At 38.7% G+C, this 27,340-nt stretch overlaps 1 protein-coding gene across 3 annotated transcripts in view; it reads right to left on the bottom strand.

Annotated features, from left to right (window-relative positions):
• FGF14 (fibroblast growth factor 14) overlaps positions 1-27,340 on the bottom strand; it is a 599,695-nt gene that overhangs the window by 178,022 nt on the left and 394,333 nt on the right. Inside the window, exon 1 of one of the 3 annotated variants that reach the window (XM_080660968.1) lies at positions 8,674-9,418. The exons of the other annotated variants lie outside the window; for them this stretch is intronic. Within the exon in view, the coding sequence (XP_080517094.1) occupies positions 8,674-8,866 (193 nt within the window). The 5' untranslated portion in view covers positions 8,867-9,418. Of the gene's footprint in view, positions 1-8,673; positions 9,419-27,340 lie in introns of those variants that run through there. 3 annotated transcript variants of the gene reach the window in all.

Below are 27,340 nucleotides of genomic sequence, written 5' to 3'. Positions count from 1 at the left end.
TCCCTTCACGTATGCACTTTTGGGCTTTTTTTTTTTTTTTAAGCTGGGAAAAAATACCACCTCACAAACCTATATTTAAAAAGAAACAGAAATGACCATGTGAGATTTGCCTCTGTCCAAACATGTCATTTGTGTGTGTGAAGCCATCATTCACCCTTTTATACAGGGTGGTTGTCTCTCCTTGGTTTGTTTGGTCCCGTCCCTCGTGGGCTTGTGCTTGGGATCAAATCCTTCTGGCCTGTTGTGATTCTGAACATTTGACTTGGACCACAAGTGAATCTTTCTGGTGACTCAAATAAAAATATATAAAATAAAGTAAATAAAAATATACCCAGGGTCCACTTGATGTTTTTGATTATAGATTTAAAGTAGATTCAATTCATATATATGTGTGTTTTCTCTTTAGCCAAAATCAACTGTGTAGGTGAAGGCACAAAGTAGTTTGGTAGTTGAATTAACCAAGTCGTTTTACTATGTAAGGTAACAAGAAAATAAAAGCCAGGTAAATCAAATAATGTATGACTAGATTTGTAAGGCTGTCTCAGAGTAAAATATTAATCTGTGTGCAATTTCTACAAAGTGTATAATACAGTTTACAAACAACTTAGATTTGACTACATTATGTTTTCTGGTATCAGTTGTATCTAGAACTTACTAGAAAAGGACTCTAAACCATGTGTTAAATCAAAAGCAGCATATAACATAGAGTATCTAGATTTCTAACAGTCTGTAATTTTTGTGATTAATGTATAACCTTGATGGTTTACTTGTACAATATGGCCAATAATGAATGTAACCAATAAGGCATCTTATTAGAAATGAGAAATGTCTAAAATGCATAGTCATAAAAAATTAATGAAAGACTTAACATGAAATTCATTACATGCTAATGAAAGCACTCTAAATTAATCCTTTTCAGACTTTTGGGTCAATGATACAATCCATTACGGAGGTAATATCAACATGTCTCACATCCAAACACTTTTGGGGAAAAAGCTACACTCCTATGACAGAAAAGGCTTGGTAAAATTCAGCACTTTTTTGTCTCTTCTCCCAAAGTCCACAAAAACGTCTCTACTTTTGAGACAGACCTTCTTACACTCTCAATTTAAAAAAACATAATACACTACAGCATATGTTGAACATCTACTTGCCTTGTGGTAACAGGTATTCCATTAATTATGGGTTCACAATGTCATGAGGAATTGAGAGTGTAAAGTAGTGGGGAAAACAAGATTTAAGGACAGACAGATTGTTTTTTTAACTCTGATTGTGTCACTAGCTAGGTTTAAGTCTTCTGAAAAAACAAACTTTTTGAGCCTCAGTTTCCTTTGCTATGAAATAGTGATGAATCTCAACTAATCGAGATGATAAAAAAAATACGGCAATTGAGAAGTGGCTTTTGTTAAGAGCTGGTACTCTGGAGTCAGCCTGGCAACCTGAGTTTTAATCCCAGCCCCACTCTCTGAGGTTTTATGGAATTGGACAATTTATACAATTGGGTGGGGGAAGTATTCAGATTCCTCACTTATAAAATGGATGGATGGAGAATATTAGTGTATCATAGATTAATTTAATGTATCCATGGATGGTAGTTTAGTGTATCTACTACATACGTTTGTTGTGAGGATAAAAGAATATTGAATGGAACAAAGGCTGATAAATGTCATATAGATTAGTGGTTAAGCATATTAATAAGTACTGAGTCAATTATAGCCATTGTAATGTGCCCACTGATCTCAGCTGTCACTCTTTATCACTTCTGCAATTTCTACATGTAAATCCTTGGAAATACAGGATTTTCCCTTTAACTAAAAAAATGCTTGTGGAATGTTAATTATATGCCAAGCACTGGTGAGACAATGACTTTTAAGTGGCTGTCCTCCATCTTCATACTATATGGATCCCTATTAAACTTGATATCTAGAACTATAAAAGCATAGGGTGAAACAATATTACACACACACACACACACACACATTTCAGATTTTCCCTGAATGACAAAGTAGTCATTAGCATAAGATGTTTTCGTTAAGTGTCTAGATTTCTACTAACACTCCCTACTACTAGCCTCTCACTCCCAGTGAACAGTAGATTGTGACATATTTATGTAATCTGAGTGTCTGAAAATGAAAATTGAAATCATTATAAATAAAATTTCTAAATCAGCTGTTTTCTAGTTATGCCAACAAGTGTGACTGACTAAATTGCATTAATCACCCTAAAATGGTCTCTTATGTGTTTGAGTGTACCATTATATTTTTGTTTGGGTTATGCTTTTGTTTTTGTTTTTTTAGTTCTTAAGTGCTAAAACAATAATATGTAAAAAAAAAAAAACATATACAACTAGAGGCCCGGTGCATGAAAATTCATGCACTGGAGGGGGGTCCCTCAGCCCGGCCTGTCCCCTCTCACAGTCCAGGAGCCCTCAGGGGCAGGAGGCAACCCGGCAATCAGGGGAAGGCGATGCCCCATCACACCTCTGCTGCTGCCACTGCCAGCAGCACAAGCCTTGGCCAGCCCTGGTTACCTGAGCCTCAGGCAGCCCTGGGAGGCTAGGCAGCTGCCATCTGAGGCTTGCCTGTGCCTCAGGCCAGCCCTGGGCAGCTGGGCAGCCGCCATCTGAGGCTTGCCTGTGCCTCAGGCCAGCCCTGCGCAGCTGAGAAGCTGCCATCTGAGGCTTGCCTGCACCTTGGGCTGGCCCTGGGTGGCTGGGAGGCTGAGGGGACTGGGGGACTCTGGAGGCAGGCACACGGAATGGCTGGACCCGCCTGGGGGCAGGCCCAGCCTTGCTGTGCGCCTGCCACCCCGGCAGGGCTGAGGGAATTGGGTGCCGCCATCTTGTGGCTGTGGGTGCCACCATCTTTGAGGGCAGGGCAGTCAATTAGCATATTCCCTCCTTATTGGCTGTGGGCACCGCCATCTTTGCGATGGCGTGAGGCTCAATTAGCATATTCCCTCTTTATTAGATAGGATTGGTATTATCAAAACACACAGTCATTTTTGGCTAAAGTTCCTCACTATTTTGGGAGAAACTAATATAAAGCATACTTAGAAAGAAACCTAGATTTCCATAACTAAATGAACAAATAAGATTAAAAAATATTTCATCTACATTTTCCTGTAAGTTTCTGCCAATATTTTTAAGTAAATAAAATTTAGAATACATCATTTTACATTGAAGAGAGGGAGATTCATGTGTATTTGAAAAAAAATTCTTATAGTAGCATTATTTAAAATAAAATTATTAACAGAAAAACAGAATTTGGGGACCAAACACAGAACTATACTAATAATTCTACTCATCCTATATAATAAAGAGCTAATATACTAATTAGACCGGACAGCGGTACGACCTTCAGGAACAACCTTCTGGAATGACCTTTGGGAATGACCAGTGTACGGGGCCATGGGCCCCTGAGGCAGGCAGGGCCATGAGGCAGGCAGGGCCATGAGGCAGCCAGGGCTGCAAGAGTCGAGCCCCTTGCACAAATTTTGTGCATCAGGCCTCCAGTTTGAAATATAAAGTGAAACCTGTGACTAATATTGGTAACCAGGAGGTGGCTTTGGAGGAGTTTGTTCTTCTAAAATCTTATATTAAGAAATGCCAAAGGATATCTTCACCAGCTAGCAATACTATTTTCTCAATATATGTAAACTCATTCAATCTCTGAATCTAACACAACCCAAAGCAAGTCATCTTACTTAACCTAACAATGTACCTAATCTACTATGCTATCTTAAAGATTCATTTTACTTATCACACCACTTCTGAAGTTATTGCACCACTGTGGCATTAACCATTTCAGAAGCCTGTAGAAGATGTGAAATGCTAAAATCATGAAAAGTAAACCTCAAAAAATATACATAAGCAAGCAAGGACAGCATCTCTAAAAATCTTTAACATTATTTTATTTACCAGTATTCTCATAAAGTCTCTCACTTAGAAACCCTGCATTTAACAAAATACCCTTGTTTTTAAAAAATGGACATTTCAATTTAGAAAAACTATAATTTTGTCTTACCTTAATACTACTAACAAATAATACAACTCTGTTTATCAAAAAGTTAGCAACAGGTATTATCAAAGGATATAGAAGAAGACGCCCACAAATTGGCCTTACTTAAAAAGTTAAACAATACACTTCCAAAAGAAAAAAAAGCGTGATCCTTTGGGGAAAAATATCATCTTGTTTTATTTTTACCTAAACAGCCAAAATACCCATTTGGTCTTTGCATTTTCACATGGTAATAGCTCTGCAGCAGTAGCACAAAACAAGGTGGTTTTTTGAAGACTCTCTGCTATTGATTATTCTCTGAGAGGTGGACAAGTACTGCCTTATCCAGTACCTTATAGGAAGGAAGACCACTTTTTTCTAGGATAGCTGATGGGTTTCATTAGCACACTGGAGCAAAGCAGTTTTGTTTGTATTGGTGTGATGCACTTGTGCTTTCTATAGTATAGCATAACTTGAAAACAAATGACACGTGATACCATGGTTCCTATACAGTAGCCCAAACAAGTAGATTGCAAGAAGCAACTGCATTAGCCGTACTGAAGATTTTGAAAGCTTATTATCCTATAGGCAATGAAGGTTCTTGCTTAGTTTAAAAACTCACAATAAAAATGTAACCCTTTAGGATAACATGTTCATTATCCATCATTGAATGCAATTTCTATTTTAGTTTCATTTTTTTTGTTAGGATTCAAATAATAAAACTATTGCTTGTTGCCTTGTGCCTTCTTTCTTTAGCTAATTTAGCATATAGCTAAATATATATTATTATGAATTAAGTCTTAAAATGAGGTTGGTCATACTCTTGCATTTTTTAGAATAACTTCCAACTATATAATCACTTCCTAATTCTTTAAAAATGGGATAAATTACATATGTATATATTTAGGGAGAGTAAAAAGATATAAAAGTTTTAAAAGTATATTTCTAAAATGGCCCATATAGAGCACTGTGGTTCAAGGACTTGTTTTTTAGCTTTGCACCTGTTGACCCTTCTTAATTCACTTCAATTCAGTGTCAATGATGAGTGTCTAGAGCATGGCAGACACTCTATCAAAATTTGAGAGTCTATAAAGTGCAGGTAACATAGACTTGCTCCTAACTACAACCTATTGAAAATATGTGCTGGGTTAAACAGCATTAGTGAGGTATAAAATGCCACAGGAGTATTATTTTTACTTATCTTCAACGAGCAAATACTTCTCAGAGGAGATGGCATTTTGTCCAAGCTTTAAGAAATGTGGATAATTTCAACAGGTGAAGATGGAAGGCAGAAGATTCTATGCACAAAATAAATACAAACAAAAGCACAGGGATTTGCAATCATGTGGCTAATTAGGAGAATCTGAATGGTGCTTGGACCAAGTAGGCAGGGGAAGGATAGAGAGAGATGAATCTGGAAAAGTGGGATAGCCATGGTGCCCACACAACCACAAAATGTCACCTTGCAAATTCCTGTCCTTTATAAATACAAAATGGTACAACTGGTACTCAACTGGTACAGAAATCACTCTTCTATAGGGGTTGGAGGTGATCAGAGTGGGGGATGGAGCTCTGCCCAAAAGGGCATAAGTGAATATGTCACACTGTTCACATTGATTTAATTACTACTTAAGAAAGCATTAAAAATAAGAAAAAAAACTCGTCACTTAAGAAATGTATATTATCCTTCCCAAACCCACAAAATATGAACTTATTCTTTTATTCCATTTGTCAAAACGTCAAATGTATTTGTATTTGCATGTCAAAATGTAAACTTCAGTCAAAATATAAAATTCAGCCAAAATGGACTATGATATAAGATGAAAGTGTACTTAGTTTCCACACCTCCTTTGCTTCTCCTAACAGGCTAAGATTTTTGCCACATCATGGTCTTCACACATACACACACCTTACTCTTGAAATCTTTGTATCCATCTCAGAGGTCAGCCCTCAACCTGTTACTCTCAATGTGGCCCATCCTAACTTAATCAGAACTATTGGTTCTGATTAAGTCCCTCTCCTCATGGATCTCTACCTCAGCCCTCTTTATGCTTTACAGGACTTCGAGTTTTGTAATTCCTTCATTTCCAGTTGCAAAAACTTCCTACCCCATATTTGTAAGCTCCATGATGGAAGGAACTTCATCTGTTCTATTCACTACTTTACATATAATACCTGAAACAGACCTGACATATCATAAAGATTCAATAACTATTTGTCAAATTAATGATTTTCAAATATGAAGACATACAGTGTTGTCACACCTAAAAATTGTATCTTTACATTTACAAAACAGATTTTTTAAAATTCCTTGGGTGATACCTACGCAAAGAATGAGTATCGGAGGAAAAGGTAAATTTGAATAAAAATACTTCCAATAGTATTTAATAAAACATTGAAATAATTATATATAATATAAATTCATATAAGTATATTAATATATAATTTACATACTATAAACTTCTAAGATTTCTTTTGCTTAAATTAAAAATAAGAAAATAATTTCTTTCCAATACTCAAGAGATATAGCTATATTTTTCTTCACTAATTGATATATTTGTTTATATATAAGAAATATAAAGAAGATAAAAAAAGAGGTTCTGATGAAATTTCCTTCCACTTATTTTATTTTCCATTCTCCCATAAAAAAATAAGATAGTTAAAAGTGACCTCAAGTATATTTTCCTTACAGATCATTGAGGCATGTATATCACTTTTAACTCATGAATACCAAGGGAGCAGTCATGGTTGAAATGGTGAAACAGACTACTGGGGAGCTCAGCTGTCTTACTATATCTGAGAAAAAGTATAACCCCATCTTAAAACTCTAAAGTGTAAAACAAACCCTCCATCACCCAATATGACACAAAACCTTTACTGTATGTATTTATAAAATAATCTACTGGTTGTGTATTTAAAGAAACACATGATAAGTTTTAATCATTGTTTATATTAAAATAATCTTATCTAGAAGGGAATATGTTTGTTTACTTCAAGTAGATGGCAAATTTGTAGCTCTACCTGCTGAGAACTGTGTTCTAAAAGATAATCTGATGAAATAAGGGGAGAAGCAAACACTTTAAGCTTCGATAATGTGACCCTCCATGGATCAAAAATATTTAAAATAGTCAAGTGGGTCTTCTAATACAAAGTTTTGTTGGATAAAGCTCTAAGCTAAAGTGGAAAATTAAAATCCATTTTTTCTTAATAGCTTCTACACTGTCCTAAAAATATTGTCCCCAAAAACTTCATCTAAAAGTATTATATTTATTATTTTTTTATTTTCTTTTTAAGAAGTCTTATATTTATATAATTATTACATTCATATAATTTTATCTCCCTTAACACGGCCACTGTTATATTTCTCAAATTTTTTTAAGCTTGAGTCTAAGAGCAAGTAACCTCCAATTTCTTATTGTGACGATAAGGTATTGTCCTTGAAAAATATTTAACTTAGCCTTTAAAAAAAAAAAGAGCATTAAAACTTTTGGTCATAAATCTGTAAATGTGTGGAACACTCACATAGATTCACATGTGTAATATATGCTTCTCTTCTCCTGTCTTTGGAACAACAGGACATTTAAAACAAATACAGCTGGGAACTGAGAATACAATGTGCTGGGCAAACATATACTCCTATTAACGTAAATATATCCTTTGATGTTTCCTGACAAGCCCACATAGTTATGAAAAGCAAGCAATCCCCATTTCTCCCACAGAACACCCCACATGCTCTCAAAGCAACCGCCCTTAGCAACTGGATGTGGAGATGAACAAAAGCCGCTGGGCTCTGGCTCCTCAGTGAGGTGCTTTCTCAGACCCTGACATTTCAAAGGTAGCAAAAGAAGGTCATGCTGGGCACTCGTTATTTCTATATTTTTAAGGCATAGTATGGCAGCTACAGTAGTCATCGGAAGTGTAGTAACTGCTTGGTTTGCCTCACGTAATTGGCAGGTCCTTGAATTAAAATCGATACATATGGGGGATGTGTACTTCGCCAATCCTCTAATTAAGACTCATTCTTCCTTAGTCCGCGCCCCTCTCTGAAGATGTGACTCAGGGGCTTGGGAGTGCTCAGCGCCGCAGGTTAGGCAGCTTTCCCTAAATCTCAACTGGACTAGCCCTTAGTTCACACCCATACACCCTTCACACACTTCTCTTACACCAGCCCCTGCGGAGGGCACTGTGGGGACCACCACATTTCATGCAGGTCTAGAAGCCAAGACAACCTGGGGAACCAACTGAGGTCAGACACACACAGAAATTCCCGACACCTCCCATCAGAATGGAAGCAGCCAGCGCGACCCCAGGGGTTGCAGAGATCTTTGCCCAGTGTTCTGGAGTCAGACTCTGTCCCCGGGGGAAACCAAGCCCCTCCGAGGAGAATGACTGTCTCTGGAAACCAGCTCGAATGAGACTCAAGAGACAGCGGGCAGAGCGGGCCAACTTGCCGGCTCCTGGCGGGGTTGAGTTTTCAGGGGCTACAGGTTGCCTGGGAGCAGGTTCCCAGCTCCCGTGGTCAGAAGGCGCTCAGAGAGCTTCTAAGGGAGACTCGGGGAGGTGGGGGAGCCTGGGAGGGAGGCTAATGGAGGAAAGGGGAAGCCCAGAGAGGTCCATGCAGGCGGGGAGATGGGGAGATCCGAGGGTGCACCACCCAACAGTGACCCACACAGACCTTGGCGCCGCAACCTGCGCTTCTTGAGACCGAAGATGCGTACTTTGGAAAAAATATCCACCAGGTTGCCATTGCAGAGCCCGCGGTTCTTGCTGGGGCTGCTCCGCCTCCTGCTGGCAGAAGGCCGGTCCCAGTGCTGCTCCCGAGCCTGCCGCTTCTGGCGGATCAAGCCGCTGGCGATGGCCGCAGCCATGGTGGCTCGGGAATGGGTCCGGATGAGGTGGAGGACAGAGGGAAGGGGAGCTGGGGACACGGGAGAGGGAAGAGGCGGCGCGGACCCCGGCTCACCCTCGGGGAGGCGGATGGGGGAAGCCGGAGGGGTTGGGGAGAGGGGTAGGGGCGTTTAGTCCCGACTGGGACCCATGGTCCTCTCCACCGGTCGCGGGGCCAGGTGCGCAGATGCGCCCTGGGCGCGGCGGGGCGAGCCCGAAGAGCCCGAGGTCCGGTCCGCAGGTTTCTGGCCGCGTTGGAGCCGGGAGTGGGTTTTGGGTTGCGGCCGCCGCGGTCACCACACAACGCTGGAGCCCTCTCGGGGACCGCCACTGCCACTCGCGCTGCCTTTTTGCCCTGCCCACCTTCTCGGCAGGCGGTGGAACTCGCCGCCTTCTTCCAGGGCACTGGATGGAGGCAGGTCCCGGCCGGGACCCGGCGAGTCCGTCTGATCTGTGCTCCTTGAGTAGAACTCAGCTTCTGGCTGGAGCTGCCCCGCGTCCGGTGCCGTCGCCGGCGCAGCCGCCGCCGCCGCCAGCTCTGGGGTTCTGCCGGTGATTGTCAAGTGCTTTGAAAATCAGCATCTGGAGAAAGCAATCTTCTCCTTGAAGATCTCTAATCAAAGCGCTTCATTGCCATCCACTACCCCCACCTCACGTCCCCCTCCTCTCTTCAGGAAGAAAAAAAAAGTATGCATATATAATACTATGTTAAAAAATATTATTAACAATAAAGACAGCTAAAATGGATTGCAAGAGGTGTGGTGCTAAGAGGTTGAGCCAAAGCAGACGGAACTGAAGGAATATCGCCGCGCTTTTTCTTAGATCAAACTCATAGGTTTCCGAGGCGTCTGTGGCCTAGCTGAGGCTTCTGGATCTCCCGGTTCACAGAAACTCTGAGCTTCGGTTGAAGGGTGAGGTGGTTTCCGCCCTCCCCAATAATCCCTCTGGCACCAAAGCCACCCCACCCAGGGAAGGAGGAGGAGGAAGCAGAGAGGCTGGGAGGGAGGAGAGTGTGTCCTGAGGAGGGAGGCGCCTCCAGTCTTTACCTAGTCCACCCAAACTTGCTGCACTCTCCCTTCTGCTGCCAGGAAGGGTAGGCTTGTCATTTTGAAAAGGCAACACGGAGCAAAAAGGAGGGAGGAGGGGAAGGTGAGAAGATGTGGCAAAGTGACTTGGGAAGACCCCCTTTCCAAATTTGCTCTCTGGCCCGTAGAGGGAGAGATACAGCCCCCTGTGGTTGCTACAAAACAGCAGCTGGATAGGATAAAAGCCTAAGGAAAACTGAAGAAGTCACAGCGGAAATATTAAGGGGTGGGGGAGCATGTCACAGTATTCCAACGACAACAAAAAGCCGCCAGACTGAAGGACAGTCCAAACTGAGCTCCCGACTTTGTGTCCCTGGGTAAAGAAACTCTATCAGAGGGCAAAGCCATGTGGACTGTGTCTGAAATTCATGTACAACAGTGCTTCTTCCCCTCCTTGAGTCCCTGTCTGTGTCCCCGGCGGTGTTCTGTCTTGGATAACTGAAAATTTGAAGGCCCTCGAGGAAGGGATCCAGTGGAAGGCACCCTAGGAAAGGAGGTTTGGGGGAAAAAAGAAAACACTTCACGCTTGGATGATACAGTTCCATGGTTTCTAGGATACACTCTGAGTGACAGACGGAGTGTAGCTTTTGCTAATGTGGCTTCTTACCTTTTCTTCTCCCCTCTTAGCTGCTTTGCTTATCATTACAGGGAGATAGAGAAAAGAAATGCCAAACTAGACTTCTCACAGTCCAGAGTGAAGAATGGAGGAAAGAAGACTCATTTGGTAGTCACAGTCTTGTAGCAATCAATTCTCTGGTAACTGCTTTAGAGCTGGAGTGAAGAGGCACCGTCTAAAAGCAACCCAGGGAGCAGTTTTGAACCAACACACACTTTCTCTTTGTTTCAGGAATAAGCAGCAAAGTGCTACAAGGACTTGCAACCAGGCCAATGAAAGAAATTCAGCCAAGGGCTGATGACAGAGAGGCTAGACACCTTCTGCTCTACAGAACTTTCCCACATTCTCTCCGTGCAAGTAATTACTGCTGAGCTGGTATTTGTTCTATTCACTCCATTGTTGCTAACAAGTCTCCTTTGGGGAAGATAATTTAATGTAAAGGGAGCACATGTAGATTTGGGTCCAAAGCAGTCAGGACCGTGTATATCATATTTAACATTAAAGAACATACTCTGTTAGCTTATTTTCCCTATCTTGTTATATCTACAAAATAACCACAATATTAAAAGGAATAGGGCCCTGGCCTGTGTGGCTCAGTGGATGAGGATAGGTCTATGCACCAAAAGGGGCACGGGATCGATTTCTCATCAAGGGCAATACCTGGGTTGCAGGTTCCACCTCTGGTCCTGGTCGGGGCACGTGTGGAAGGCAACCCATGGATGGGTCTCTTTCACATCAATGTTTCTCTCTCTCTCTCCACCCCCCCCTCCCTTCCACACTCTCTAAAAATCAATGGAAAAAATATCCTCAGTGTGGATTACAAAACAAAAAAACAAAAAAGAAAAGAAAAAGAAAAAGAAAGAAATATGTAGGAATAATTTTGACAGAAATTTACAACCCCTAATCACCATGAGATAGTAAAAATGAGGAAAAGGGATGTATTAGCTATTTTGCTCTATCTCTATCACTTTATTTTCTGTTTTACATATCTTTGTTCTTTCATTTTTACTAAGTATGTATTGAAGTTGTGTGGTCATGCCCCTGCTTAAAAAGGAAGGCCATCTGCAGAGATGGATACATCTAATAAAAGGCTACTAAAGTATGTCTTTTTAAAAATCTACTAAAATAAGTCCAATTGAACATGAAGAGTAGCTACTCCTGCCTTCCATTACTGAAGACAGGCCATTAGGACATTTAGGATGTTATGGCTTGGAATATTCAAATGACTTTACAATTAAAGCAAACATATTTACCTAAAGCCACTGGAGAGTTTTTCAAAGAAGCAAATGTTAAGTATATTGGCCTGTTAAATATAGTACAACTCCCTCAATAAACATATCCCAATCTACTTTGCAAGGTTTTACCTTTTGGTCTTTATATGTGGCTATTATATTAATTTGAACAGAGTGAGATTAAGCTTCGTACTATTACAGCTGTTTTAATTATTTTATTTCTAGGCATTTTCTTACATTGCAGTCTTTCCCCCAATTCCTTGGTTTGGATAATTGAGGGGGGGGGGGGGGGTCGGATTTTTGGCTCCTTTATTGTCCCAGCAACCTACAGACAAGGCTGTGATTCAGCACCACGGACAGGGATCCCGCCCCAGCCACAGCTCTCAGAGCAGAAGCAAGTTCCCCCCAGGGTAGGAGCTTTGTCCTCAGTCTCTGATATTGTTCTCCCTAAAGAGCGCTACCTACCATTTTTCTTCCCCCGCCCCGCCCCCCAGAAGGAAAGGGAATTAATCCCCACAGTTTAACTGACATTAATAACACACACCTTGGAGCACAAAGCCTTTCAATTTTTTGATAACCGATAAATACTCTTTCTTTCCTGATGCATTCCGACCACCTGGTGCAGCGCCTAAAACAGCGGACTCCTCAATCTCAGGGCTTCTATTCAGACTGTGAATTTCACAAGCTTTGAGCAGTCGTTTCTATTTTACGTGGTTTCCTGTTTTTAAGGAAGCTTAGAGTGAGGGCAGCATGGATAATCAAGGTCTTTTTTTTTTAGCTTAATCCCTGCGTTTCCCTTTTACCTTCCCAAAACACTGTTGAGTTGTTTACAGATAGAGGTAATAGAAAGAAAACGCAAGAGAGCCATCTGCTGTCTTAAGCTGTGATAAAAGCCTGTGCAAAACTAGAGTGAAAAATCGTTCAGGGTGGATGAACACAAATCCACACTTAGAAAGTAATTTCTCACTCATGAGAAGCTCCTTGCAGTTGTTAATTTCACCACTGACTTGATAAAAACAACAACAAAAATGAAGTACTACCCAGGTAGAGTGGCTGCTGACCAACCCGTTAGGAGTCTGAACCCTGATTTGAGACAGTCTTGATTCATGTCTTGATTCTGCTACTTCCTGGCTACATGATAAAACAACTATAGTAAGTTGCTTTTTTCTCTATCAGCTTCAATGCCTTCATTCTAAAATTAAGATCCTAACAGAATCTCCTTTTCAACTTTAGTGAGATCAAATTTAGTAAGTGAATGTAGAAATCCTAGTACAGTGTTTGGCACATTCTAAGTGCTCCAAAATGACAGCTATTATTTTTATTATCTTGCAGATCACTCATTTCTATCTTGTAATTTTTTTCCAATTTTCAATATCAAAATATATGTATTCTCATGTATATTTTCTCACCTCCTAAATGGGTACATGGTAAGACTTAAAACAATCAGAAACATAAAAATTATTTTACATTTTGGTGAAAGAGTTCAAGTTCAAACCTTAGTTTATCATTCACTAAATTTATGAACTCCATTCTGTAAGTCTACTTCCCTACTCATTGAATACTGATAATAAAAACATTTTCCTTCCTTACAGAGATTAATATATGACCTATGAGAAAACAGGTCTAAACTGCAATGTACCACAAAAGCATGAGTTCGCTAGAAGCTGATTATTTGACTACTCATTGTTCCCTATGCCTGGCCATTTTTATTGCCCCTTGTCCATACCCTCTTGGTAATATAAAACTTGATAAAAACACAACTGGAGTAAGGTAAACAGAACCTTAACTGTGTGTCTTTGAGCAATTCATTTAAACCTAGGTCTCAATTTCCTCTTCAGTAAAACTGCATAATAATTTAAGGCTATTATGAGGATTAAATGAGAACATATATATATAAAACACTTAAAGCAGTGCCCTCCACAAAGTGCTAATTCAGTAGATAATAGCTACTGGTAATCACTTAACTCTGCATCACTCAGGTCTTCCTTTTATCAATGACCAAGTCCTTCATTGACATCTCTGTGAAGATGTCTAGTGAGCATTTCATGCCTCACATAGCTGAGATTGAATTCTCATTCTTCTTTCTCAAACCTGGTCTTCTTCAATCCTCCCATCTCTGGAATGACAACTCCAATCTTCTTGTTCCTCAGGCCCAAAACTTTGACAAGGTACTAATCTCATTTCTTTCTTTAATATCCCAAATGTAATTCCTCAGCAATATCTCTGTCTTTAAAATATATTTAAAATATTATTATTTCTCACCATCTCCACTTCTGCTGACCATCATCATGTGGACTATCACAAGAGCTACCTGATTGGTCTCTTTGGATCCAACCTTGCTTTATGTCCTCAGTTCTATGTCTAACATGTTGAAGATATAATTCAGATATCACACTACTGCTCAAAATCCTATACCTCAATAAATACCTAAAACCTCACAATACCTACAATCTCTATATATAAAAGCCTAAGCAACTGTTAGACCATTCGACTGGTAGCTATGATGTGCACTGACCACCAGGGGGCAGACACTCAATGCACAGGCATGGAAACATGAAACAGACTGATGAATCTCAGAGGGAAGGAGGGAGAGGGTAGGGCGGGAAGAGATTAACCAAAGATCTTATATGCATACTAGAGGCCCGGTGCATGGATGTGTGCACCAGTGGGGTCCCTCGGCCTGGCCTGTGGGGATCGGGCTGAAACTGGGAGTCTGATATCCCCCGAGGGGTCCTGGATTGCAAGAGGGCACAGGCCAGGCTGAGGGACCCCACTGGTTCACGAGTCCGTGCACTGGGCCTCTAGTGCCCAGTATAATTTGCATTTCACATGTGCCTTTATTTGGTATCTGATATCTCTACTTCTTTCTTTTTTTTTTTAAGTATATTTTTGTTGATTTCAGAGAGAAAGGAAAAGAGAGAGAGATGGAAACATCAATGATGAAAGAGAATCATTGATCGGCTGTCTCCTGCATGCCCCCTCCTGGGGATCGAGCCCACCAGGGCATGTGTCCTAATGATGAACTGAACATAGGTCGATGCTCAACCACTGAGCTATAATGGCTGGGCTCTACTTTTTCCTTTTCATTCACCAGTTGCTATTCCTCAAACAATCGGGCATGCTCCTATGGCAGGACATTTATACTTGATCTCCCATGAGATTCTCACCTCCTTCAGTCCTTTGCTTACATATTAACATCTCAGGTGAGATCTTCTCTAACAAATCTATTTAAAATTGCAACTTCCAAACACAGTCAATCCTTTCTTCTTTCCCTGCTTTCCGGTTCCACTTAGCACTTCCAACTATTTAAAATTCTGTACATTTCCTTTATTTATTTGGATTATCTTGCTCTTAAAATATAAGCCTCTGAGAGAATATGTTTTTTCTCATTTGTCTACTGCCACATACCCAGTGCTTAACATGGTGCTAGGCAGAGTAAGTGCTCAATAAAATATTTGTTTATTGAAAGCAATAATAAGTTGGATACATACATAGATATACAGACATTAATACCAAATAAGAGGAACAGAAAATCCTGCTTAGTGATGTCTTTCAAAGATGAATTACCCTCTGATGCTCAAACTCTTTAAGCACCAAGACATCTAAAATTCTGTGTGGATTACACACAATCTCAACCCCATGAATAGGATATACAGAGAGTACCTTAGCCTTTGCTTGTTGTACTTGGGCTCAACCTAACATGGCATGCAGTTTGAGTTCTGAATTCCAATGGTGATACCTAAGGCAATGATTCTCATCCTTTCTCATCTAATGGAACATATAAATTAATTAATAAAATTCTGCGGTTCACCAAAATATATATTTTTTGCTGATTTGACAAAAAAAGTATAATTTTGATTCATTCACACCAAATGGCTATTCTTGTGTTGGCTGTTGTCATTTCTTTCTTTCTTTTCTTTTCTTCTTCTTTTTTTTTAACAATCTAAAGGAAAAGAGGTTAGTGCCCTAGGGGCTTCCTGAGGTTGGGAGATGATTCCACCTGATCTGGACAGGACTATACTACTGATCTTTGTGGCTCATCTCCCTGCACCTTGTTTCTTCCCTTGCTTTCAGGTTGCCAGTTGACAATATGCCCCTTTTTAAATTTGTTACATCAAATCCATCATGAATTCATCATAAATTGGAAACTAGATGAACATACTCATTAGAATTATCTGCAAATATAAAAGTAAATGAAGTCTAAAGGAAGAGAGTATGTAAACAAATACAGTCTTATTGATATTGGTTAAATTATTTAAAAAGCCTTTTCCCCATTGTCTTCTGAGTTTTTGTTATGCTCCAGTGGATTTTGTTACATAGATTGCTTAAGTGCCAAATAGATAAGTTTCTATAATGATTTTGTATTTATTTCAACTTCAAATAAACATAATTTTGTGTTTATTTCAACTTCAAATAAACAAAAAGTCCAAAGAACATATTTTGTGACATTGATGTTTATATTAAATGCTATCACTTCTTATTTTTAACAAAGTAATAATCTATTTTTTCTTTTATTTCTGCCATTGCCATAGCCATTTATTTGATCTTAACCAAATTCCTCAAATCTAAGAAATCATTTAAGATGCATCATTATTTTAGGTAAGACAAGAAAAGAAAAAAAAAACCACGTTATTAAATTACACCATACCATAAATTATAAGTTTTATACCAATTTCAGAGATGTTTTTGCATTTTAGAAGTAATGAAATTGCATCTAATGGGATTTTGTAAGTCTATAAATGTGAGTTATACTCTTATTAAGTCTGTTTTACTATATTTTGCTTAGACATTACAAATCTTTTGGTTAAAAAAAAAACTTTAAGTACCTCAGAGTATCCAAGTTCTAAAACATTTTTAGTTTTCTTGTTGTTATCATTTTAATTCCTTTATGTCAAAGTGGCTCTAAATTGGAGAGATACATAGGGTAGAAGCAAATATTCCCCAAATGTTCACTGTCTACCTACTTGATTATCTCCATACAGTGAGTGACTCAGCCCACTTTTGTCACATGGTCTCCTTTGTACATCAATTTTGAACATTTCAAACATCTCCTAAATTAAGGATAAAATCTCAGGGTCCAACATTTTTTTACACAACAAAGTTATTATAGACTAATTTGGTGTGAGCTAGAGTAGGCTTTTTAGGATATATTGGCATTTGTGTTTTTAACTTTATTCTGGATAAATGAGTTCTATTTGAAAGTGGACGAGATAATCTGAGAATGAAGGAAATACTAATGTCCCTTACATTTTTTACTCATTTGGGAGAACATAAAAAAAGAAATGTTAAGTTGTACTTGGACAAAATTTCAGCTAGTTAATTAAGATTGTGTCTCTACTCATTACAATTCAAATTCATATTTTATAATTTTCTATGACAGTATTATTGATCTTTAGGTACAAAGGATAATCTAAATAAATGTTAAAATATTTTAAATTATATTTTTTAGGAAGTGATTGCATTATGTTATGAGTTTTGTTAAATAATTTTGATGAATATATTTATTTCTAGTAGGCATCAGATTTCAATCTATTAAAAAACACACACACACACACACAAAAAAAAAAATCTTGACATGGCCTATGTGACTCAGAGGTTTAGCATTGACCTATGAACCAGGAGGTCATAGTTCGATTCCTGGTCAGGACACATGCCCAGGGTTGCAGGTTTGATTCCCGGTAGAGGGCATGCAGGAGTCAGCCAGTCTATGATTCTCTCTCATAACTGATGTTTCTAACTCTCTTTCTTTCTCCCTTCATCTCTGAAATTAATAAAAATATTTTTTTAAAAAACCTGGAAGGAATTTATTGTTGCTTAATATTTTTATTCAATAAAGAAAAAGTGAAAACTATTGGTACCAAAAACTTGTGAACATTCTTCCCGATAGAAGCAATACCAGATTGATAATAGCAGATGGCTTAGTTTTACATACTTATGTAGTGTATTTTTCAAATCTAACTAATATATTAGAAAAATATTCTCAGTGGCTTCCAGACTTCTATATTAAAATGAATCCAAAATGTGTATAACATTCATTTCAGAACTGCGAATATTGACTTATATTTCCTTATTCTATATCAGTAGTGGGAGATGATAACATCAAGTTTAATGATATATCAGTGAATTGATTGTTTAAAAAGACTACTGAATATCTCAATAAAAATTTACTCAATTTCTAAAAAGATTTTTTGAGAAATGAATGTTCACTTATAATCTCCATGCAAAGATTCTGTGTGCATATATGATATAATTTTATCAGTATTTAACATTGTGACCAATTTCTATTTAATGATTACTAGAATGATCATTTTCATAACAATTAATTGTTCTAGGTTGATTATGTTCTTTGTATATGTGGGTTAAACATGTATATAAACATATACATCTGCACACACATGCATACACATACATTCACATCACACATGCATGCAACATAAAACTTAACTAAATTCCTGAATCTAGCAAAGATAAATGTGAAACATTAGTGATTTCCAAAGAAAAACAACTTGCAATTCAAGTCTCTTAAAAAGATTCCCAACTCAAGACTTTCAGAAAACTATCTTCATTACCATCTAAGAGTGTAGGTTCCTAGGACTCAGGGAAGTAATTTAAGATTTTTCAGTTCTTATGTACTAAGTAGGAAATCGGCTCATGAATGTGACATCAATTTATAATAACATTTCTTAAAGTGTATGACCTGGAAGTCCATCAGGAAACACTATATTCTACACACCTCGAAAAACTCTTTACAACTCAGAGATTACTTCCTTGTAAACTCTGGGACCAATCCTTGTCTTAGGGTTCAGAGTTTAGGAAATATAGCTAAGTACCTTAAACCTTGGGGTTCTGGAAAAGTTGCTATTTATCTGTTTCTAATCATGTAATCTATTTCTAAAAGATGTATACGAAAGCATTTCCAAAGTGCATTGTACTTAAGAAATATTATTATTATAAACTAGAGGTCCAGTGCACAAAATTTGTGCACAGGGTTGGAGTTGAGGGTCCTTCAGCCTGGCCTGCACCCTCTCGCAATCTAAGACCGCTGGCTCCTAACCGCTCACCTGCCTGCCTGCCTGATCACCCCTAACCCCTCTGCCTGCCTGCCTGATGCTCCTAACCCCTCTGCCTACCTGCCTGATCACCCCTAACTGCTCGCCTGCCTGCCTGATTACCCCTAACCACTCTTCCTGCCTGTCTGATCACCCCTAACTGCCTCTGCCTGCCTGCCGGATCACCCCTAACCACTTCTGCCTTGGTCCCCGCTTCCACGGCTTTGTCAGGAAGGACATCCGGAATGACGTCCAGAAGGTTGTTCGATTTTCTGGTCTAATTGGCATATTATGCTTTTATTATTATAGATTGATTCTTGAGTCTAGGCCAGCCATGGGCAAACTATGGTCCGCGGGCCGGATCCGGCCCATTCGGCTGTTCTATCCGGCCTGCGGAGCTGAAAGAGCGGAGGGTTCTCTTGCTCTCCCCTCCGCTCCTTTACTTTGAATTTATATTAGTTCACACAAACACTCCATCCATGCTTTTGTTCTGGCCCTCTGGTCCAGTTTAAGAACCCATTGTGGCCCTCAAGTCAAAAAGTTTGCCCAACCCTGGTCTAGGCCCTACTTTGTAGGTAAGGACTGAAAATTTGACCCTTAATTATTCCCCTGAGTCCCAGTAACCTACAAAATGCTTCCCATTGTTTCTGTAACAAATTACTACATAAGTAATTGCTTAAAACAATATATTTATTCTCTCAAAGTTTTGAAGGTAGGAAGTCCCTAATAAGTTTCACTAGGTTTTGTCAAGATATCTGTGGAGTTGGTTCCTTCTGGAAGCTCTGAGGAAAGAATAAGCTAGTTTTTTTTGTTTGTTTTTTCTTCTAAAGGCCAACTTCATCCCATGGCTCATGGTCTTTTCCTTGCATCCTCCCAAATTCTTGCTTCTGTTGTCACATCTCTTACTACTGATTCTGATCCTCCTGCCTTCCTCTAATATGAACCCTAGTAATTCCAGATAATTTGGAATAATCTCCCTATTTCAACGTCTCTAATTTAATTACATATGCAAAATCTCATTCATCATGTCAACTAACATGTTAATAGACTACATGGATTAGGGCTTGGACATCTTCAGGGGCTATTATGCAGTCTTCCATACTTACCCTATATCTAAAGCACATGGCAATAGAGCCTTACCCTAGCATTTGACAATAATTCACCCAAACCAACTACCATGACAGGATAATTGCTTCAGAATGTTAGTTTTTAAATTAAGAGTCCTTCTTCTTGCAAATACACACACACACACACACACACACACACACACACACACACACACACACTAGAGGCCCAGTGCATGAATTCGTGCATGGGTAGGGTCTCTTGGCCTGGCTGGCAATCAGGGCAATTGAGGCCATCTCGCCCAGTCCCAATAGGGGTTGATCGGGTCCAGCCAGCTGGGGGAAGGGACCACGGGCAATTGGCAGGCAGTGGGAGGTTGACTATGGGAGCACACTGACCACCAGGGGGCAGCTCCTGCGTTGAGCATCTGCCCCCTGGTAGTCAGTGTGCGTCATAGCAACCGGTTGACCAGTAGTAACGGTCACTTAGGTTTTTATATATATAGATATTTTTAAACACCAACTGCTTTCTTGGTTGAACCTCTGATGACTGCCTGCCTCTGTACTCCCATTGCTTTACTCCCTGCTCAGAATAATGTCTTATTATTGGCTGGGTGTCTCTGATATCACCCTTTTAACTAAATTTCTTGACTTTACTTATTGCATCTCTCAGAAAGAAATGTATAGCAATTCTCAGTAGATATGGAAACATTTGCTCCCCTGGGGGTCATGATTATGCATTTTCTGAGACCCACATAAATCCATGGAGAATTTAATTTCTTGAGTTTATAACATGCTTTTCATGAAATTTAGAGCCATAGAATTGAGCTGACTAAAACTAAAGCTAGACAGGTGATGCTCCACAAGATGAGATTTGGGGCCTAAGGCTATCACCAAATGAGGGAAATAGATTCTGAAAATCCTTTTTTTTCCCCCAATTCCATTTTCATTCTTATGTAACAGTAGGGGCAGTAGATAATTGCTGTTTTCTTTTTGAAATGTAGACTAGCTCCATAAGTAAGAATTTGCCTTAATTATAGATTGAACGCTAAATAACTAACTATAAACGAAAGATGCCATTCATGTCAATGATTTTTAAAGGAGTCAAAAATATTTTTCACAGTTTGATGTGAACAGAAAGAGGAGAAATGCCAGAAAAAAAGAACAATTTCAGGTGAAACACCATGGAGAGTTTTACATAAGCAAAACTTTCGGGTCCTGGTCTCTTAAGTCTCTTTGCTCTCTCCTTTGCCCCTCCTGTCCTTTTATATTGTAACTTACTTTTCCTTCCTCTGAGTCCCTCCAGGGATTTGAAACTGATTTCCAGAGATGAGAGTACCCAATGATTGAAAAAAAATCTCTGGCTGTGATTCAAGAATAGCAGGTATTCTATTTTGCAGGTAGATACAGATATATTTATATAGTATACCTATATAGATATAGATATATAAACTTGAAACACCAAGATATTTCAATGCACAGATCTCTTCCAATGGGCAGGAATAAACTATCCAAACAGAATTATTCTTCCCCAGATACCTAATTGGTGCAATCAGCTGGGCGAACGAAAGGGTAGCTCTGGCCACACTCATAGGTCTATGTTCATCTGTCCATAAAATGGGCTTAGTGATCTGCTCAAGAGATTTAGTTCTAACAGGACAAGTCTCATAGGTAGTTTATATCAGAGACTCTTGACTGCAAACAGGAGAAAGGACTTTAACATATCTTTATACTATAAAGTTTAAAATTTAGTCCTTGTCCTTCAATAAGAGTCAGAGCAGATATTCAAATGGTCCTTTTCACTTTTCAGGCCCCTTTAGGCAGAGATAAACCAGGTGTCCTGACTTCCAGACCCTGACTGTGAAGTGCTCTTCTACTTGCCCTTTAGAGGGACATTCCACCATCTCTCCATAAATTCATGCCCACCTACTCCCAGCTTCTCAAGCTCTCCTGGGATGATCTGTTTGGCTCCTAAAACCTCCCAGCCACCCCTGGGCCTGGAATATGTTGACACACTATAGGTACTCAATTAGTGTTTATGGAAGGGAGAACGAGAATAAAAAAGGAATAGCCTCCGGTTCTGGATTTTTGATCTATTTAATTCTTTACCCAACAGTAAAATATACCTACTTTGGGTCCCATTTCCCCAGCAACACTATAACTTTTCAAAGGATGTGGAAACAATACCCAATACCATCTCTGAAAGAAGCTACTCTTACTCTTGAAGCAATAAAAAGGGCCCAAGGGGAAGAGGCTTGTGGAAGAGGGAGGGAGGTATTCAGATCCCCTGATTTTGGTTAATCTCAATAAATAGGAAAAAATACTAATATGTGCACCAGACTCATATTTTATTTCTCAGTTCTAATTATTTATGGATTTGAACTGAAATCTTCATTTGTTACATTATATCATTATCCCCTATCTTTAAAAAATCAGAAGAAGTAACCTTAAAGATGATATAATCTAATAAGCACATTTTACTGATTAATAAACTCAACCCTAAGGAGGTTAATTAATTCACTAAGTGAATTCATAAGCTAAGAGGAAGCAGCTCCAGGCCTGGATTCCACATCTGCTGAGGACCTCTTGATTATACCTCTCCACTACCTAGAAGAGCTTGGCTACACTGGATAAGAGTGTCCATTCTACTGTCCCCAAAGCAATTCTGGAACAAAACTATCCTCATTCCCTTCTTGTTCCCTTTTCTTCTATGCAGTTACATATACTATTCTTAAATAACCTGAGTTGTCTATGAATTATTGCTTCTGATATTTGGAAAACAGTTCCCTTTGGTTACTATATTGATAAAAATATACTTTTCATAAAAAGCATATATTTTAGTTTACATGACCAACCTTCATTCATTTATTCATTCATTCATTCATTCATTCAGTCAGTCAATTAGCAAGTCCATTGAGCACTAATTCTCCATCATTATACTTGACCCAGTATTCAGACATTAAAACATGACTCTACCCTCAAGCAGCTCAGAGTATAGGGGAAGATCACTGCCTGCTTATTGGAACTACTTGTTACAGATGCTGAGTGTAAAGATGGCGCCATAGTGGAGAGAGGAGTCAGTTCTACCTGAGAGTCAGGAAGATGTCCTGGAAACAGTCGCACTTCACACCGAGATTTAAAAGATGGGAAGTATTTGCCAGGTAGACAAAGGGGGCAAGGAGATTCCAGAGGGAAAATGTCAAATGAGAGAAACCCCAAGTTAAGACACAGCTTAATGTGTGAAGGTCAATAAAAACAGTTTTGGCACCAAACACACCTAATCCATGTACCAAGAGCCTCACCTGGTGACCATGTTAAGAATCATATGTTATTGGAGAAGTTTGCATCAGCTTTAGAACTGGCAGAGCAAATAAATATTACATACTAATTCATGGAGATGTTTTTCCATATAGGTTTGCAAAGTGACCCACTTACCTGGGTATTTTCATGTCATCACACTATTCTCATCCTCCCCTTTCCCCATACTTTTTTTACTAATCTGAGGGACAGGGTCATTAGAGTTAAAATGTACACAAAATAAGATATATATATTGTACTTTTCCTCCAACCAATTCTTTACCAGGAGTATGTTCTACCTTCAGAATCATAAAAGGTTATCTTTTTTAAAAAAACAGAGAAGTTGATTTAGAAGAAACTGGGAAAACACATATATAAGGGGGAAAGTCTTTATGTTTAGCTAAGGAGCTAGCTGTGGATATCCATTACCTGAATAGATTATTCTTTCTTCTGGTTTTCATATAATCCTGTTGCACCTTTTAACATGAGAGCATATTTTATTTATGTAGCATTAAAAGCCTTGCATAGAATACTTAAATATAAAAAATCTATCCCTTTCCCCTTCTGCATTGAGATGTCAAATATTACTGTTTCAATAAAATCATTATAATAAAAATCAATGAAAACAATATCTTTTTCCTTGCAAAAATGCACGGTTGCAGTCTTTAGACAACCTTCAACATAGCTTTTTTGGATATGGGTAATATAAGTTATGGGTTGCAAATATTTAAAAGGTTGGTGCCATAAAGAGCAAAATTAATTTCCTGCAATAAAGTATTGCTCTCTTTATGGCCATATGTTGGCTCCTGGGTTAACAACCAGATTTTATTTATAATTCACTCATGTTCCCATATTTCAGCATTAATTGTGCACTGATAACCACAGAAATCATCTCTGTCACTGGGATACTCCATTCTCATGATGCTCTCTATGTGGTTATGCTACCACACAGATTATTTTTACCTTAGAGTGACTTAATCACTTGCAAAGTTCCCTCCATCACTTTTCCTGGCTAGTTGGAATAATAGTTCAATTTCATTTTCTTCACAGAAGTAAATTATTTTATACTGTGATAGTCCTTGCACATTCAGTCTAGATTAAAACTCACACACAGCTAAATAAACATTCTTAAACCCTCTGGGTCTGTCAAGGAAAATAAAGATAACTGCTTCCACACAGAGTTCCAGAGACTAGCTTGTTAAATTCACATGTGCTCTTCTGCTCAGAATTTCCATAGGAAGGGGCCTTCTAATCACCAAGTCCTATTTGGTTCTAACAATGCTGTTAAGAGGATGTCTGATTTCCTCTTGAATTCTCCAATGATTTAGGACTCACCAGGCCCAGAGTCACCCTCTCCTTTTCCAGATGGCTCTAATTTTAGAAGGCCCTTATCAGGATTGGGCCCAAAGCCTAATTTTGTATTACCCACTGAAACACAATGTTTCCCTCTTCCACATGACAGTCTTTAAGTATTTTATTACAACACATACCCCTCTATTTCTGTGCCTCTAGTTTCAATACATTTAAATGGCACTGACTCATCCATGAGAGCTATCATCAAGGTCACACAAAACCTTTAGGCTTTTTTTATGCTTGTCTGTGGACATTTTCTGCTTGTTTCTAGAATTCAAATGAACCTTTTCACTCTCAATTTCTCTTTCCCTTCCTTATATCTGGATGTTATGTTTAGTCACAAATATTGAGACATCAAAATAAAGTTGCTTTTATATTAATTCTCTTAAAATATATGGACTGGCTGCTCACCACGCTCCTCCTCTATCATGTTAAAAAAATGAGAGAGATTTTCAGCTTCATTCAATCAGGGAACTTGTCTATTTTATTGACTGCTCCCATAACCTAGCATCACCTTGGCCCCAGAATTGATTCAGTGACTGGTTGTTGTATAACTTTGGAAGGTTGATATGCTCTGGGCATACTGGACAGGATACTGATTAACCTTCAGATCAGAATTTCATACTGCAGAGACAGGTAGGGTAAATAACTCAATGGATATGTACCCTCCACTGGGCCAAATGGCTAAAGAACACATTTGATCCATTCTGAAATTTCCCTTTGCAATATTATAAATTAGACTAGTAGCCCGGTGCACAAAATTCGTGCACATTAAAAAGGGATTAATTAGAGGAAATAATTTAATATTGCTATTGGCCCTTTCTCTATAATAGAAGTGTCAGAGATGAAAGAAAATTAGTAAAATGTATATGAAAACCTTCCTCCTGTCAGAGTCTGGGGCGCACCACGGACTCAGAGTCAAGTCCTTGCCCACCCACATGCGCCTCAAAATCATGTGAAACCCAGACCCGGCTGGCCTCCCCACCATTAGGCTAGATCCAGACCCGGCCAGTCCCACCCTTGTCAAGCCCAACCGGGAAGGGGGCATAGCCTCAGGTCCCCTGGCTCAGGGTCAGGATGGGGGGGCATGCCTTGAGGTCCCCCGTCAAGCCCTACTGGGTGGGGGACATGGCCTGAGCTCTCCTGTCAAGCCCCATGGAGGCAGGGAAGGACATAGCCTCAGGTTCCTGCTGATTGCTTGTTAAGGCTCCTTATGGGAACCTGGCCTCAGCTGTGGGTGCAGCCATCTTTGTGAGGGAGTGATGGTCAATTATCATATTCCCTCTTTATTAGATAGGATTATTATTTTAGTCTAATCAAGCTCCACAGCTGCTGCTCATGAGAATCACAACTTTTAAAAAGAATTTTTGGGGATGGGAATGTTCCAAGTATAACAATCTTCTCAAACACTTCTCTAAGATCAATTTCAAATATTAATACATTAGGTCAATGATTAGAAAATTACATTAAAATTAAAAGAGTGTAGCTATTCAAAGATATTGGTGAAGCATCTGATTTCTTTCAAGTGCCAACCTGTAGCCTTGCTCTATAATTTTTCTCATATGGAAAATAAAGACAGTCTGGCCCTTATTTTGAGCCCATTGGGGGGAAAAAGGGAATGTTGTTCTTTTCATCATTGTTTAAAAGAAAATCATAAATACATAAAGTAGAAAATATTATCACAAAATTTCATGAGAATAATTAAGAAACCAAAGTTTCTTGGCTCTCATGTAATTACTGGTTGAGTTGAATTAGGCCATGGGTAAGTTTTCTAAAATAATTTTTTAAATAAATGAAGTTATTTGTCAATCAGTTGCCCTTACTTTTGCTAAGCCTCTTTTTAAAATTTAATTACAGTGCATTAGTTTTTTTCATAAAGCACTTAGGAAGAATTCTAAGGGCAAGAAGCAGGTTCTGAAATGCCAGGTCAAGACTTTTTTTTTTTGCCTCAGTGTTTAACACAGGGGACACATTTAGAGGGGAGGGAAAACCCCAATCAAATGACTCTAAGGTAGAAGATAGAAGCCGAGGGAAGATGGAACAGCTAACCAGTTACAGCAACGCCTGAAGTCTTGTTTTCTCTCACATCTGTTTCTTTTTCCTTTTTTATAAAACAATTTTTTAGCCTTAATTTTTAACTCTGTCCATCCCTATTTCTCACAATATATAAATAGCTAAATTAGCATTAAAAATATTAGTGATATTATGTATTTTCTTATTACCATTTTTTAAAAAGTGGAGTTCAATTATTGTTATTCCCCAAAAAATATGTTCAAAAAGTAGATTAAAACTAACCAAAATTACTGATATTCTTTTTCTTTAAAACATAATTTGTAGTCAGATCCCACTATTTTCTTATCTCTAAACTCCCATTGTTCATAAAACAAATTCTATAATAGCAATAAATAATTGTTCACTACAAGATTCTCTTTTGTGAATATGTTTGTTGAATTAGATTGAATTAATGTTATTAATTACCTATCAGTATATTTACCTAATTAATTGATGATTCTAAGTTTGCAGATTATACTAATCTTTGCAATTTAAGTAACTCAGTATTAGTATTATTATTGCTTCTATGTACACAAATATGCAGGTTATACACACACACACACACACACACATATATATATATATATATATATATATATACACACACACACACACATATATATATACATTTTTATTTGTTTTTTACAAGTATGTCTCAGAGTAGAAAATACATTTTAATTTCACAACTAATTTACTTTGGATTGTAA

Source organism: Plecotus auritus (assembly GCF_963455305.1).
Source record: "Plecotus auritus genome assembly, chromosome: 3".
In the NCBI taxonomy this organism is placed as follows: Eukaryota; Metazoa; Chordata; class Mammalia; order Chiroptera; family Vespertilionidae; genus Plecotus; species Plecotus auritus.
The sequence above is the reverse complement of the archived record's forward strand: the minus strand, read 5'-3'. Positions and strand labels throughout refer to the sequence as shown.